The following is a 14,649-nucleotide window of genomic DNA, read 5'->3' as shown; positions in this document are numbered from 1 at the left end:
AAGTGGTTTCTGGGTTTTGGTTGCAATATGCTCCTCAGATGGAGAAGACGAAGTGGGGGGAGCTTCTTCAGGCTGTACGAAGCTGTGCAGCTGTGACTTCACCGAAATAGAGCTGTGGCTGTGCAAAGCTATGGAGGAGGAGATAGACGAAATCGATCTGTGTGCAGCCTAGGTTTTGAACGCGCGGGAGCTTTTTTTTCCTTATTTTCACTGGTTAACCAAAAGAACCAGTTTCACTTGTTTTTAAAAAAAGCCCACGTGACTAGCATGTGATGGGCTGTACAGGTACAGCCGGCGCACCACAGCCAAGGGGGGTTATGATTAGCAAGGTCAATTTCCTTGGTTCTTTCTTTGAACTAAAGAACTTAAGATACATAATGCATAATAATAATTTAATAGCACCTAGTATCATAAGTTTCTACTTCAAATTTTAAACGAGTAATTAGGTAATAATAATTTAAAATATGTAAGCAAACCGCATGCTTTTTTTAAATAAAAAAAATGATAATCCCTAACGTATATTTGATTTTCTTCTAATAACAGGGTATGTGCCTTATTAAACTACTTAATAGTATATGCATATGTAGATTTGTGTGTTTGTGCCTTTTTTTTAAGGCTTATTTATTTTTTCACTCTTTGAAACGGATGATCGGTTTTAGTTTACCCCGTTAAACTGAAATTTTCTCACTTAACCCCATAAATCTCTGTAAATTCCTGAAATTTTCTCACTTTACCACTTTCGTCTATTTCCACCCACAATCGTTGAGTGTGCTAACGTAGCATGAGCATTCTAGTAATTTTAGCTCCTTATCTACTTTCTCTTCCCTTTCTCCCTTTGTCCTCGACTCTCTCCTCTTTCCTCCCAGACCCAAGCTCAATCACACCCCACCCCTCCCCCCTCCCCCTCCTCCCTCTTCACTCTTCTCTTTTCTCTCTGCCTCTCTCTTTTCTCCCCTCTCCTCCCCTAGCCATACCTAACCCACATCCCAAACCTAACCCTCCATGGAATTACTCAACACACCAAACCACCACCACCACCACTACTCAATTTTTTTTTTTTAAATATCATCGGCAGTCACTCCTCACCTTCTCTTTTGGCAGAGAGAGAGAGAGAGAGAGAGAGAGAGAGAGAGAGAGAGAGAGAAAGAGAGAGAGAAAGAGAGAGAGAGAGGGGGTGCGATGGAGGTGTGATGGCGGTTGGGTTGGGTTGGGTGGGGGGGGGGGAGAAGAGAGAGGCAGAGAGACGAGGGAGGGTGAGGTGCAATAGAGGTGCGTTGGGGGCTGGGTCTGAGGAGGAGATGAGAGATAAGAGAGGCAGAGGGAGGGGAATGGGTGGGGTGCGATGGAGGTGTGCTGGATCTAGGGAGTAGAGGGGAAAGAATAGAGAGGCACACTTAACGGTTTGTGGATAGAAATGGATGGAAGTGGTAAAGTTGAGAAAATTTCAGCAATTTCTAGAGATTCAAGAGGGTTAAGTGATAAAATTTCAGTTTAAGAGGATAAAGTGAGACTAAGGGTCTGTTTCAAAGGGTGAAACAAATAATAAGCCTTTGTTTATATAAAGGAAAGCAGTAGTATTTTATTGAAGAAAAATGAGCAACTAGTACAAAAACCGGGCCTCCTCAGATCATGCTTGTAAAAACTTGACAGGACCCGACCTAAATTTCACTTTGGAATCCAAGCCGAACCTTGTGAGTATCTGACACCTGGCTAATGTCGGGCACAAAGACCAAACTGCCCTTCTAACTAAAAATCCACTTTAAAAATAATATTATCTTCTGCAGAAAAATTCGGCAGAGTTTCCCTTATAATTTACTCATTTCCCCAAAATCTCCACCTGTCATCAACCATTTATTTAACTCAATCGTTCAGCATGCATTCAATTATATCCGCCTCGGCCAAGGTTTTTGCAAGAGGAGTGGCCGACCAAGATATTTAAGGAGTGCCCAGCCCAACTTTTTGAGAAGTGCCTGGCCACTTTTGCAAAAGAAAGCATTCGGCCAATTTTACAAGAATACATCAGACCACTTTTGCAAAGGGAAGCGTCAAACCATTTTTGCAAAAGGAAGTGCTCGGCCATATTTTTGAGAACGCACCACGGCCTTTGAAGAAAACACATCGGCCGTATTTTTGAGAAGGCACCATGGCCTTTGAAGAAAACACCTCGACCACCTTTTTGAGAAAGCACCTCGACAGTAAGGAATTCTTGGCTAGGAATTCTTTGGCCATTAGGAATTCTTGGGCATTAGGAATTCTGGGCCACTAGGAATTCCTCCTTGGCAGATTAGGTGAATTTTGACCACGCCTAAACAGATCTGTAATTGCACAAGATGTTCCGTGGTCAAGTCCACGTATGATACTTCTCTTCTTGGGCAAAACATGCTTTGGGCCCACAAAAAAAAATTTGGCTAGGGCTATAGTTGGATTACAAGTTCCCTGGTTGGTGGGCTAAAAGGCTAAGTATGGCTCTCCAATAATTTTTTATAGCCCATAATTAGAGATGAATTTTATATTATTTTAGAGCTACATTTGGCTTATGGGCCATGACTGAAGATAGCATTTATATTACTGCCATAGTAAGTGGTTAAAATCAATTCGGTTACCATTCAAATTAGGGTTAATCATTTTATTAGTCCCTGAACTTAGACCCGATTTGCATTTGAGTATCTCAATTTCCAAAATGGTTCTCGTGGTCCGTCAACTTCAGTTTCGTTAGGACAAATGGTCCTACCGTCAATTTTGTTAACTTTTTTGTTAAATGCAGAGGTAAAATGATATTTTTGTATAAAAATGATTAAAATATGAATAAAAAATTAAAATTAAACTCTTACTCTCCCCTTCTATCCCGATAAATTTGATTTATCTTTTTTTTTTGGTTGGTTTTTTATTTGATTTGATTTTATTGTTATTTTAAAGATATAATTTTTTATTCATTTATTTGGTTTTAACATAAAAATATCATTTTGACCCTGTATTTAATATAAAAAGTTAATAAAATTGACGTCAAAACCATTTGTTCTAATGAAAATGAAGTTAAAGAACCACGGGAACCATTTTGAAAATTAAGGTACTCAAATACAAATCGAATCTAAATTTAGAGACTAATTAAATAATTAACCCTCCAAATTAAATAACAATGCCTTTTCGCATTTGACAAGTTTTGTGTCGGTTGTATATAGAAAGCCGCTACTTTTGACCACACCTCATACACAACAGGCACTATAGCCCGTACTAAATTGCTGTTATCTAAATTGAAAGATAGACCTATGAGTCTATCATTATGGTTAACTTTAATGAGTAGATAGCCCAATCTTGTTTCTCTCTGGAAACTAACCCCAATGGTTTTGCCGATTAAAGCATCTCTCACTTCACTCTCGACTCAAAAACTCAAAGCTCTCTCTCCTCTCCTCATCTCTTGTATCTCGTCAATCTGTCTGTCTCTCACCACCACCACCACCACCACCACCACCACTGCGACACGCCATCTTTGTGTTTGAAACCTTCTCTGTGGGATGATGAGGTTAATAAAACAAGATGACCAAAAAATGAAAGTGTGGTTTTGGGCGGTGGGTGGGGGAGGGCTCTGGGGTGGTGGGTAATGTGAGAGGATGTGGTTCAGATCAGAGAAGGGGGTTTTGGGATCGGTGAGAGAGAGAAAGAGAGAGAGAGAGAGAGAGAGAGAGAGAGAGAGAGAGAGAGAGAGAGGCGATGGGGAGGAGGATGGTGCAGTGGGATTGGGTTTCAACTCCCTTTTTTTAATGAATCTTTTGCTTTTGTCTGGTTTTTTTAAAACTTTTGTAATTAATTAGAATGTTCATAAAAGATTTATCTGTATTTTTGTTTTGCTTTTCATAGTTTTTATTTTCTATAATTGTTTTCCAATTAAGTTATACATTCTTTGTCTAGGTTTTTTTTACATTAGAATTTTATTATTGTTTTAATTATTTTTTTAAAACAGACATTAGCACAAATACACTTGAAAAATATATTATTCTCAATTTTTATTTTCTGAATACGATTTCTAATTAATCTACTAAATACATTCTCGAATCTTGAAAATGTAAATTTGTTTTTTTATTTTTTATTTTAAAAATATTATCCAAAAATGTTGCCAGACGACCCTTAATATTTAGCTGTTTTGAAGCCATTACCTCAGGAGAGGCTTGCCTAATTCTCTAAGTCCGATTTTTTTTAAATACTTTTTTTTTCCCTCAATCAATACAACACTATCCCCCTTTGAATCAAAAGGTGGGTGTACCAGAGAACAACGCAGGCTTGGGCATAACGTGTCTTTGAAGAGGATATATATATAATCAGCCAACAAAGTATTATAAATGGAGTTGAGAAAGTATGGGTCCGTTTGATATTTAATTTAAATTCAACTTTTTAAATTTAAAAACAGAATTTGAGTCCAAAATAAAGAAAATTTGTTTGACAACCTTATTTTTAAAAACTTAAATTCAAGAACAACTAAAAAACCCCCCAATCAATTTTTTTCTTATAACACAAGTTCTCAAATTTTTAAGATTTGAAAATAGTTTTCAAGTTGTATACCAAACAAGTTTTTGAATCTTAAAAATAGATTTAAGAACTCCTTGTTTTTAAGAAAAATCAAGATTTTCGAGTTCCCTATTTAAATAAAATACCAAACGCTCCTTATTATTTAGGCTGAGAAAGAGACAGTTGGCAGATCATATAAAATGACACATGCATATGTAATAATCGATGGATAAAGTTTAACCTATAAACGTCACCAGAAAAGAACATGATAGGGATAGTTAATGGAAGAAATATGCAAAGACATGGCCAATTCTTTTATTGACAAACACTCTAAGAAAGGTACAACATATTACAGACAATCACACTCACCACCTTCTTTTTTGATAGCACCATCTACTTCATTATTTATTCAAATTCATCATTTCATACATTTTTAGCTGAATAAGGTGAAACTTGTCACTAATCGTCATGCCACGAGCTACAGTTCCATGCATGCATGGCTAGAGCCTCTTATCCACGCCCTCCGTTTCCTGAGCCTGACCCAGCCCTAGACCCGGCATAAGACCCAGCAGACGAACCTGCTTCGGAAGAGCCCGACCCATTGGATCTGGACGAAGAAGATGAGCTTGAGCTAGAGCTGGAGCTAGAGCTAGATCCGGATCCCGAACCTGACCCCGATCCAGCACCTGAGCCAGCTCCACTCCCACCGAGCCCAATCCCTAATCCAGCTCCCACTCCAACCCCAATCCCACCAAGGTCTATCCCCAGGTCCTTTCTTGCCACCCGGCTTTCGGACAGGACAACACTTGAAACAAGCAAAGCAAAAAGGGTTAAAGACTTCAAACTGAAACTAAAACTACCCATTGCTAAATGCTAATGGTCCTCCGATGAATCTAAAACAGTACAGGCTGAAATGTCAAATATGAGCGGGACGTGGATAAATAAATGAGCTATTTATAGTTGTAGATGATAGTGGAATTGGAGGCAGAAGCGTGTAAACTAAGGCATATGATGAGGAAGTGGAGGAGCATGTTACAGGTGCGATGTGGGATAATTTTTATGAGTCTGATTGAGCGAAGTTTGTGGCTAGAAATGGAGGTGAGTTTGAGTGGGGCATTCTTCATTTTTGTTGTAACGTAGGTTGGTGGGTATCATTAGGGTGGTGCCAACCCACTCCCATCATAAAACCCACTCAGCATAGTGCGTGCTGCTGATAGTGGAGTGGAGTATGACTGGCTCCTACCTAGAAATTTTATTTCTAGAAAGTATGATATATTTTTGATAAATTAATATGGAGAAAAGAGATACATATGATACAAATATTTTTTTTTTTTTGCTAAAATTAGAAAGAGATGGAATTTCTCACGCACACTATTATTTTGAATCTGAGATCATTGATATGCAAGTCAATATTATTTTTCACTGGACTAAACCTCGTTGACTACATATAATACAATTCATTTCACTCTTTTGGTATGTGAAATTAGTCCACAAAACTAAACTCAACCATTTGGAGGCCATATAATTATGTATTTATAATTAACATTTGCGAATACATTAAGGTTTCCTCATGAGGATGAGATGAAGAAATCCCTCTACAAGAATTATTTCAACAAAAAGTTATTAAAATAAGAATCTGCTAAGGCCGAAAGATTTTTTATTTATACATTTATAATTAACATTCCTCTTCAAGAATCCTCCAAAAATTAGCAAAACTAGAATATGATTTTATGAGAGATAACTAATGATTTTATTTATTTATTTTTTGTTTCATTGATATTTTGTTGGTATGAAAACTAACTGCAGTAACACACTAACCGAAGAGTGCAGTTTACATTTTTCACAAGTTTGTGGACGTATACAATTAAACTTTCCTTTATATATACTAGCATCTTCACAAGCGTTGGTTTTTTTTTATTATAAAAATATTACATTTATTTTAGAATTAAAAAAGATAATGGATAATTCTGTTCTATAAAAATAGGATTTATTATCTGATTTTTCTTTTAATTTTAATTTTTTTAAATATGAAAAAGTGTAAATTTATCATATTATCCTCATTTAATTAATAATTTTAATTTTTAATGTTTGGATTAACCAAAGGCATTTTCTGGCATTTTAAATGTAATGACCCAAACCTTAATTCATATTTAATTAGTAATTTATTAAGTTTGTATAGAAGGACAATTAGGTCATTTGTGCCCGACATTCGCCAGGTGTCGGACACGCACAGGATCCGGCTCGAATTCCAAAGCGGAATTTGGATCGGGTCCTGTCATTAAATGTTTCACTTTATATATATAGATAAGCACTAACCTTCCTCAAGAATTTGTGGCAATGTACTTGGAAAAATGTCTCAAAGAGGCAACTAAGTTTCAGAAGGGAGAATTCAATGAATTAATCATCACCCACATTCGAAATGCCCGATTATCAAACTACATTAGAAGATTAAGTACACATTTTTCATATAGCGTCGCCCATATTCTCAGTTTAGTCAGAAATGTTCTCTTGTTATACTATATTAATACCAAACCGTTAATATAAGCCGTTAATCAAACTATTATGCTTTGAGTAAACTTGCTCAAATTAGTTCTTTTTCTATCCCATGAAGGAATAGACTTGGCAATTAATCTAGTGCAATAAGGAACAAAGATTGGATTGAATTAGGCAAAATTACAAATCCCAAAAAAAGAAGAAGAAGGGATTAAACTAGTTACATATAGGGTAGTATGAATCAGTAATTTAAAGACAATAACAATCTCTCATAAGTTTTCAACTGGATATCTCCGGAATCTATATTCAAATATGTTTGTAATGAAGTTTTGGAATCAATGTGATCAATTGTGACAATCTTTGTGGTGAAGATCACTTAGCTTGCACATGACTTGTAACAAGTTATTAATTCCTATTCAAACCTGATCACGCGAATCCCGATTAATTTTTATCAAATCACCACAGCTTGTAACAAAGATACTTGGCATAAGGAACAGTTAGTATTTTACCATCTCATCAAGGTAACAATACATATGATTGATAATAACATTGCACTCAGAATATATATGTTTAGGCAGCAGTTTCATGATCTAGCTAGTCTATAAGCTGAAGGAAACTAAAGTGGGATACATGAACAGGAACACCATTTAAATATATAATATGAAATGAACCAATTACAAAGATGATGATTCAAGGCTAAACATCAGATCTGAATGCTACTCAAATTCACCATCTTCCTTATTTATGTACTTTATTATCACTACTTTAGCTCCATGCATTCTCTTAGTTTCCGCCTCCACTGCCATAACCCTCACCATAGCCACGGCCTTCCCCATGACCCTCACCGTTACCCTCGCCACTGCCCCGGCCCGAACCCTCCCCACGTCCATACCCCGAACCCCCACCTCGCCCGCCACCACTGCCTCGAGCACCTCTCCCTGACCCTGACGAGGCCCGAGACCCTGCAGATGACCCTGCCTCGGAGCCTGCGTCGCCTGACCCTGAACTCGAACTAGCACTCGATGAGGCTGAACTCGAAGAAGAACTACTTCCCCCGGACCCGGATCCCGACCCTGCCCCGGATCCACTTCCGCTTCCTCCAAGTCCTATACCCAGGCCTACTCCTCCTCCAACCCCAATTCCTCCAAGATCCACACCTAAATCCTTCCTAGCAACTCGGCCTTCTGATGCATTAATAGCTGACAAGGAGATACCAACAAGCAAAGCAACAAGAGCTAGTGACTTGAATGGAGCCATTTTTGGAAATGGAAAACTGGAAACAACCAAGGTAGCTAGTACTTAAGGAGAGCTTGAAAAGCAAATGCAAATGAAATATATGATTTCCAAGAGATCGTGGTACTACTTGTGCATGCATATGTTGGAGAATCCTTAGCTATTTATAGTACTACTTGTGGGTGTTGATATTGTTGAAAGTGGAGATTTGTTGGTGTGTTTTAATGTATTTTGAAGTGGGAGGTGGTGAGGTGGCCCTTGGAGGTGGTGATGTGGTTTCCATGGCATTTTGGAGGACCAAAATTATATGTGGCTGAGAGATGGCTGCGTTCTTGGAGATCAACATTTTTTGGACAAGTGTTAGAACGCTTGCCGCCGACCCATTTGATCCCCACTTACTATAGTGGAGCAGCACTGGTCTGTTTTTTCTTCCTAAATAAAGGTACTTTTTCTGATGTAGTTCATATGAGGCCACGATTCTTGAGTGGAAGTTTCTGATAAAGTTCAATAATTAAGAAGAGATATGTATGACAGCAAATTGAATATGAAATGTAATGTTTACGTATCCATTTAGACAGCCTTGAGTCGCCATCATGGGTAATTTGAATTCGCACATGAGATGGGTAATTTGAATTCGCACATGAACAATACATAGTGGAAGAGATTTGAGTCCATATGTGATATAACTTTTTTTCTTCTTTCAAAACTGAAACAGTGTTAATTATTTCTAGGACATTCTTGGGTGTGATCATATACAACCCACGTCCCAAAGGTAAAAAAATTCGTAAGATATTAATTTAAAACCCACATCTCCATTCAAGCTTCATATGCATCCAGATGAAGAAAATAATATATTAGTGAATAAGAACTTGATTTAAACCAGAAAAAACAAACTTGAATATCCGCAAAGAAAAAGAATTTGACTTGGGGAAGGCACTGATCTTTTTCTGCTAGTTATGATCTTCTCCAACAAGGGTCAGCCTTTTCTAGAACGATTTTTCCCGTTAGAAAGCAGCAACAAATTACAATTTTTATCCTTTTTTTTTACTGAGGTTTGAAAGCCAAAAAGGCCTAGTATATATACAGAGGTTGTAGGCTCTACAAGGAAAACTAGGTAACTTGCAAACTACTCCAAATTTACTGTAATATACAAGGAAACTAAAAAAAACTTTTAAACACAATTAAAATCTTAACACTCACCCTTAAGTTGAAGCATGGATGTCAAGAGTGCACAACTTGCTTAGGAGGATGTGTAAAACGTGACTTCCCAATGTTTTGTCAATAGATCCGCCACTTGGGATGAGGAAGGACAAATGAGGCAACAATCTGTCCTTTTTTGAATCACATGACAATAAACTTCAATGTGTTTTGTGCGCTCATGCTAAACCGGATTGGCGACAATATGAAGGGTAACTTGATTGTCACAAAACAACTATGCAAGTTGAAGATTGGTAATCTGAAGATCTTTCAGAAGAAATCTCAAGCAACTTAACTAATAAGTACCAGCAACCATGGATCTATATTCTGCTTCAGCAGATGAACGAGAAACTATTTTTTGTTTCTTAATATTCCAGGATATGAGTGAGTACAGTACATGGGCATGGATTGGGTTGGATTGGTTTTAGTCTCAATCCGATATATAGCGGTTTATGATTACTTGGACCCAAGACCCGCTCATTATTAGGTCAGCCCAACCCAATTCAAACTTTTTGTGATTGGGTTGAGCGGTTTGGTAGTGTTAACTCAAAATTAAGCATACTTTTAAGTTTTGGTTTCAACTCGTAACTCCTCGTACATAGTGATTTTTGATTTTTTGAACCCAATACCCGCTTAATTTTAGGCCAACCCAATTTACTATGATCGGGTTGGGTGGTTCGATCGGATTGACCAGAAATTGTGCCCACCCCTATGAGTGAGTCCCAAGTAAAATACAATAACATGAAGTAGATCTTCTAGTCATGGGAAAATTTGCCCAACTAGAATCACAAAAACCTCTGAAACGTAATTCATTATAATTTTGAGCAAAAATGGGATGCGGGATTTTTACAAAAAAATTCAAAACTTTGTGCGATCAATATTTTTTGTCACGCAAGGTAGATTTGCACGATGTTAAGGTTCGTCGTGCAAGATGCGGGATTTTTAAAAAAAATTTCAAAACTTTGTGCAATCAATATTTTTCGTCGTGCAAGGTAGATTTGCACGACGTTAAGGTTCGTCACGCAAAGATACTTTGCGCGACGAAGAATATTTTTCGTCGCGCAAACCCTTACGAGTTTTGCTCGACGGATCATGCGCGACGAAATTTTCGTCGAGCAGGTTTTGCGAGACGAAATTGTTCTTTGCGCAACAAACTTATTTCGTCGCGCAAAGTGTTTTTTGTAGTAGTGATTTGCCCAACTAGAATCACAAAAACCTATGAAACATAATTCATTATAAGAAGAGATAAGAAAACCTTGACCTAGACTTGCTTTCAAATAGCGAAGTGACTTAGAAGAGCTGTATCTAAGTACGTTTTCCGTGGAGGGTTTAGTGAACAGAAGAGGTGGCTACGTGATTTGTGAGAGAGGTTGTTGGAAATGATGCAGTGGAAGTGTTCTCTTTTGTGATCAGGAAGTATAAGCCATTAATTTGTTTTCCGAGACCAATCATGTTCTTCGAAGCTAGGTCTTATAGAACACAGTAGGTGGAAAAAAAAAGTGAATAGAGCATTTTAATGGAGAAATAATCTTTTCTAATATATTTTTATAAATAAATTCATTGAATTATATGTGTTGGTTCTCGGATTCTTCATCATATTATTTATCGTGCTCTTAGGTCACAATTTACTCTTTTGACAACATCCTTGAGTGGTCATGATCTGCAGGACATGGAAAAGAGAAATCATAACTAAAAAGGCAGGCCTTTAACTTTTCTTTCTTCTCCAAGTTGATTGTACAAATCTATCTACTACTGCAACTTGTTTCATTACTTCTAGAACTTACTTGATGCTTCAAAACACTTGGAATCAAATGGTGAGTTGGCCTATCATTTCTTGATCGTGTATTCAAACTCTGACATATACATATTGCAAGTCTAACTTCCTCTTTACTAGTTAAGATGTTTAAGACAAACATATTCCGGGGGGCCCAAGGAATGGCACTCTAACAAAAACTATAGGAGCAAAAAAATACTTGCAATCCAATTCGAAAGGACTATCCAATTTGAGTACCAGAAGAAACCAACTAGAAATTAATAATGGTATTTTTAATTCATGAATGGGCATAATACATAGTATCTTGCAGTTTAAATCGCTACGACAATGACATGTGAATGAAAAGAAAAGAAAAACCTGATTTTGGGGTGGGTTATTTCATGTGTTCGTTTCGATTTAGGTAAAATATAGGGTGTCATATGCTTCCTACCATATCTACTACAATAAAGCAAAAAGACGACGGTAAATCACCGTCGTGTATTCGGTTTTTCAATGGTCGTGGAATCCACTGTCATCTTTTCCCTCATAAACCACGACGCTAAATCACCGTCGTTGTTAAAATATACAACGTCATCAACAAATACAAAACGACGTCTTTGTACTGCAAAAAGATCTAAAAAAGCAGTCAAGGATGAGAATAGACGACCAACTCTCTAAAAAAACCGTCGTTAAAAAGGAAAAATATGACACATATTAACAGAATAAGGCCGCAAGATAGACATACAACGACGAAAATTAAAATAAGACGCCGTTAAATATCATTTTCACGACAATAAAAAATATGACGTCTTTAAATACATTAGAAGACGACGTTATTGATACCTACTACGTCGCCTATATAAAAGCAGCCGTCGTAAAATAAATTTTCCACTTCGATTTTTCTATAAAAGATGACGTGGAAATAGTTGTCAGTGTCATTATTTACGACGTATGTATTTATAGAGCAGACGTTGAACAACGAAACAACGTCGGTTACAAATATATGAGAGTCGTATTACAAAATTTATACGTCCTATTTTCAGAAACAAACAACGACGATAAATATTAGACGTTGTTAAATAAAATAACGTCGAAAACAAATAAAAACAGACGTGTTTAGTCTGCTAAAGTTCTAAAAAATAGTCGAAGATGAGAATAGACGACCAATTCAAACAAATCACCGTCGTTAAAAAGGAAAAATATGACACATATTAAAAGAACAAGGCCGCAAGATAGACATACAACGACGACAACTAAAACACTACGCCGTTAAATATAATTTTCACGACAAGGATAATATATATTATCCTTGAGCGAACCCCATTAATAAAGCCACATTATCCTACACACACACACACACACAAATCTAGTAATCAAATAATTTTCAAATACAACACTAATCAAATAATTAAATACAATAGTAATAGAAAAACATTAGATGAATCTTTTCATAACTCACATTTCGAATGGGAAATGTAGGGTAGTTATTATCATATATGTCACGCCCCAACTCAAGGATTAACGTAAACTTGAATTTAGATGTGATTCACACCTTAATTATAGAATTTAAGAAAAACTATAACTAAAATGTGAAGAATACTTAAATAAATAAATGAATATTTCACATAAATTTTTTAGCGGAAACAACAAGATTCGCAATCTTACACCATTACAATATTTTAAAGATTAGAATTACTCAAAAGTTCACTGAAAGAGTAGCTCATTATTCAACCACAAGTTATGTACAAAAAAATGCTATAGACATGCCAACTTTATCTCAAATTAATCCTAGATTTCAGGTTTGATACCTACAAAATCTATTAGGGGGTGAGCGAAATCATAGCTTAGTAGGGACATAAACTTTTCATAGTAAATTGATATAACTAAATTAAGTGACATACAATCATTTAGTCAATTATCATATCAATAATAATAATGCATGAATGTTCTTCATCTACTCTCGTTAATTCATATAACTGGACAAGCAGACCTGCATGTCCCATACCATGTTTATACAACTTGGTCCAGAATGCCCATTTATATGAACTAACCCCCCATCTCAATCATCAATAATTCCCCTTTTATTAGTCATATTGTCTAACTCTCTATCGCCAGTCCCGCATCACCCAATAAAAACCATATGCACTGTAGGATCCCTGAAATCAGGTACTTGCCAAGAGTTAGACTTAACTACACAAAAGACTATTTCCATTACCCTCTTTTCCATCATTATTTTCTTAACCCAAGAACTCCAACCAATTTCCATGACATGATATAATTATGTCTTTCACATATCTCATATATCTAAAAACAATGTAATCATTCATGCCAACAATAATCAAATAGTTAACAACACGTAAACACCCAACATCAAGAACATTATATAACATTAAGAACATCCATTAGAATATCACGCATAATATAGTGCTCACGAAATTTAATTAAATCAATTCCCGTAAAAGGCCCCCGAAGAAACCTCCTACCTTGATACTAATACTTTTGCAAGAAATGTAAGACGATTCCCAATTCTCTATTGCATTTATAAACTCAGTCTCTCACTCTATTTCTCCTTCTCTCTATTTTATTTCTTTGTTCTATTGCCTCCATGCTTTACTGAAGAGGGAAATGTGAATTAAATAACCAAATGTTGTATTTATAGGATACCGATGGCGGTAGCTATGTTTATGAGATAACTTCAATGTGCACAGATCATGCACCTTTTATATTAATGTCCAAGTAGTTTTTCTTTCACTCCAAGTCAAAGTAAGATAAGAAGGGATACCATGAGGACTCGTACTGATGGGTTAAATGATGACTCAACCATTTATTTCATTGATATCTCAACAGCTTGCAAGTAAATAAAACTAGTAAACCGATTTGGCTACCATGCAACTAATTTGCATAGTTGATTGACACATATATTAAGGAGTTGTACAAAATAATCTTACTATCATTAACCACGTGGAGCTTATAAGAAAAATAATCTTGCATAGTAAAAACAAAACTCCATGTATAGCGGCTCGGCTGTACTATTTGAAAAAAAAAAAAAAAGACTCGCCTGGTACTAGAGTCTGCCACGTGTCAAAAATAGTATAACCGCCATGCTATAGTATAGCAGGGCGGTTATACTATTTTTAATGTAAAAAAATTCGAGTATAGCTGACCAGCTATACGATTTTTTTTAAAAAGGGGCCCGGCTGGCTCAAAAATAGTATAGCTGTGCGGCTATACTATTTGTTTATAATTAAAAAAACGTAGTATAGCCGCACGGCTATACTATTTATTGGAAAAAAGAAAAAAAAAGACCCTTCTAGTTGCATTAATTTATACTTTATAGATATTAATTTGCTAGTTTCGACATCTCTAAAGCATATATTTAAGAGAGAGAAATTTCATAGTAAATTTTTCCTTCTTTTTTGTGTGTGAATTTTTGCCTTTGGTTTACCTCGTTATCTCGAGTGCTACTAAATTCT

General features: G+C 36.3%; 2 protein-coding genes across 2 annotated transcripts; both read right to left on the bottom strand.

The window, feature by feature from the left end:
* Positions 4,783-5,438, bottom strand: LOC109946881 (GPI-anchored CFEM domain protein A). The gene has a single exon (XM_020556030.1). It carries the CDS (start codon positions 5,362-5,364, stop codon positions 5,011-5,013), a length of 354 nt encoding a protein of 117 aa, XP_020411619.1. The 5' UTR covers positions 5,365-5,438; the 3' UTR covers positions 4,783-5,010.
* On the bottom strand, positions 7,478-8,416 carry LOC109948452 (cell wall protein IFF6-like). Its single transcript, XM_020561607.1, has one exon. It carries the CDS (start codon positions 8,248-8,250, stop codon positions 7,777-7,779), a length of 474 nt encoding a protein of 157 aa, XP_020417196.1. The 5' UTR covers positions 8,251-8,416; the 3' UTR covers positions 7,478-7,776.

This window comes from Prunus persica, chromosome G1, assembly GCF_000346465.2.
Source record: "Prunus persica cultivar Lovell chromosome G1, Prunus_persica_NCBIv2, whole genome shotgun sequence".
In the NCBI taxonomy this organism is placed as follows: domain Eukaryota; kingdom Viridiplantae; phylum Streptophyta; class Magnoliopsida; order Rosales; family Rosaceae; genus Prunus; species Prunus persica.
Note: the sequence above shows the minus strand (reverse complement) of the source record. Positions and strands in the feature narration are given on the sequence as shown.

What these genes read in the sequence shown, in the direction of transcription:
- LOC109948452 (XM_020561607.1), bottom strand. Translation starts at nt 8,250, where the DNA reads ATGGCTCCATTCAAGTCACTAGCTCTTGTTGCTTTGCTTGTTGGTATC.
- LOC109946881 (XM_020556030.1), bottom strand. Translation starts at nt 5,364, where the DNA reads ATGGGTAGTTTTAGTTTCAGTTTGAAGTCTTTAACCCTTTTTGCTTTG.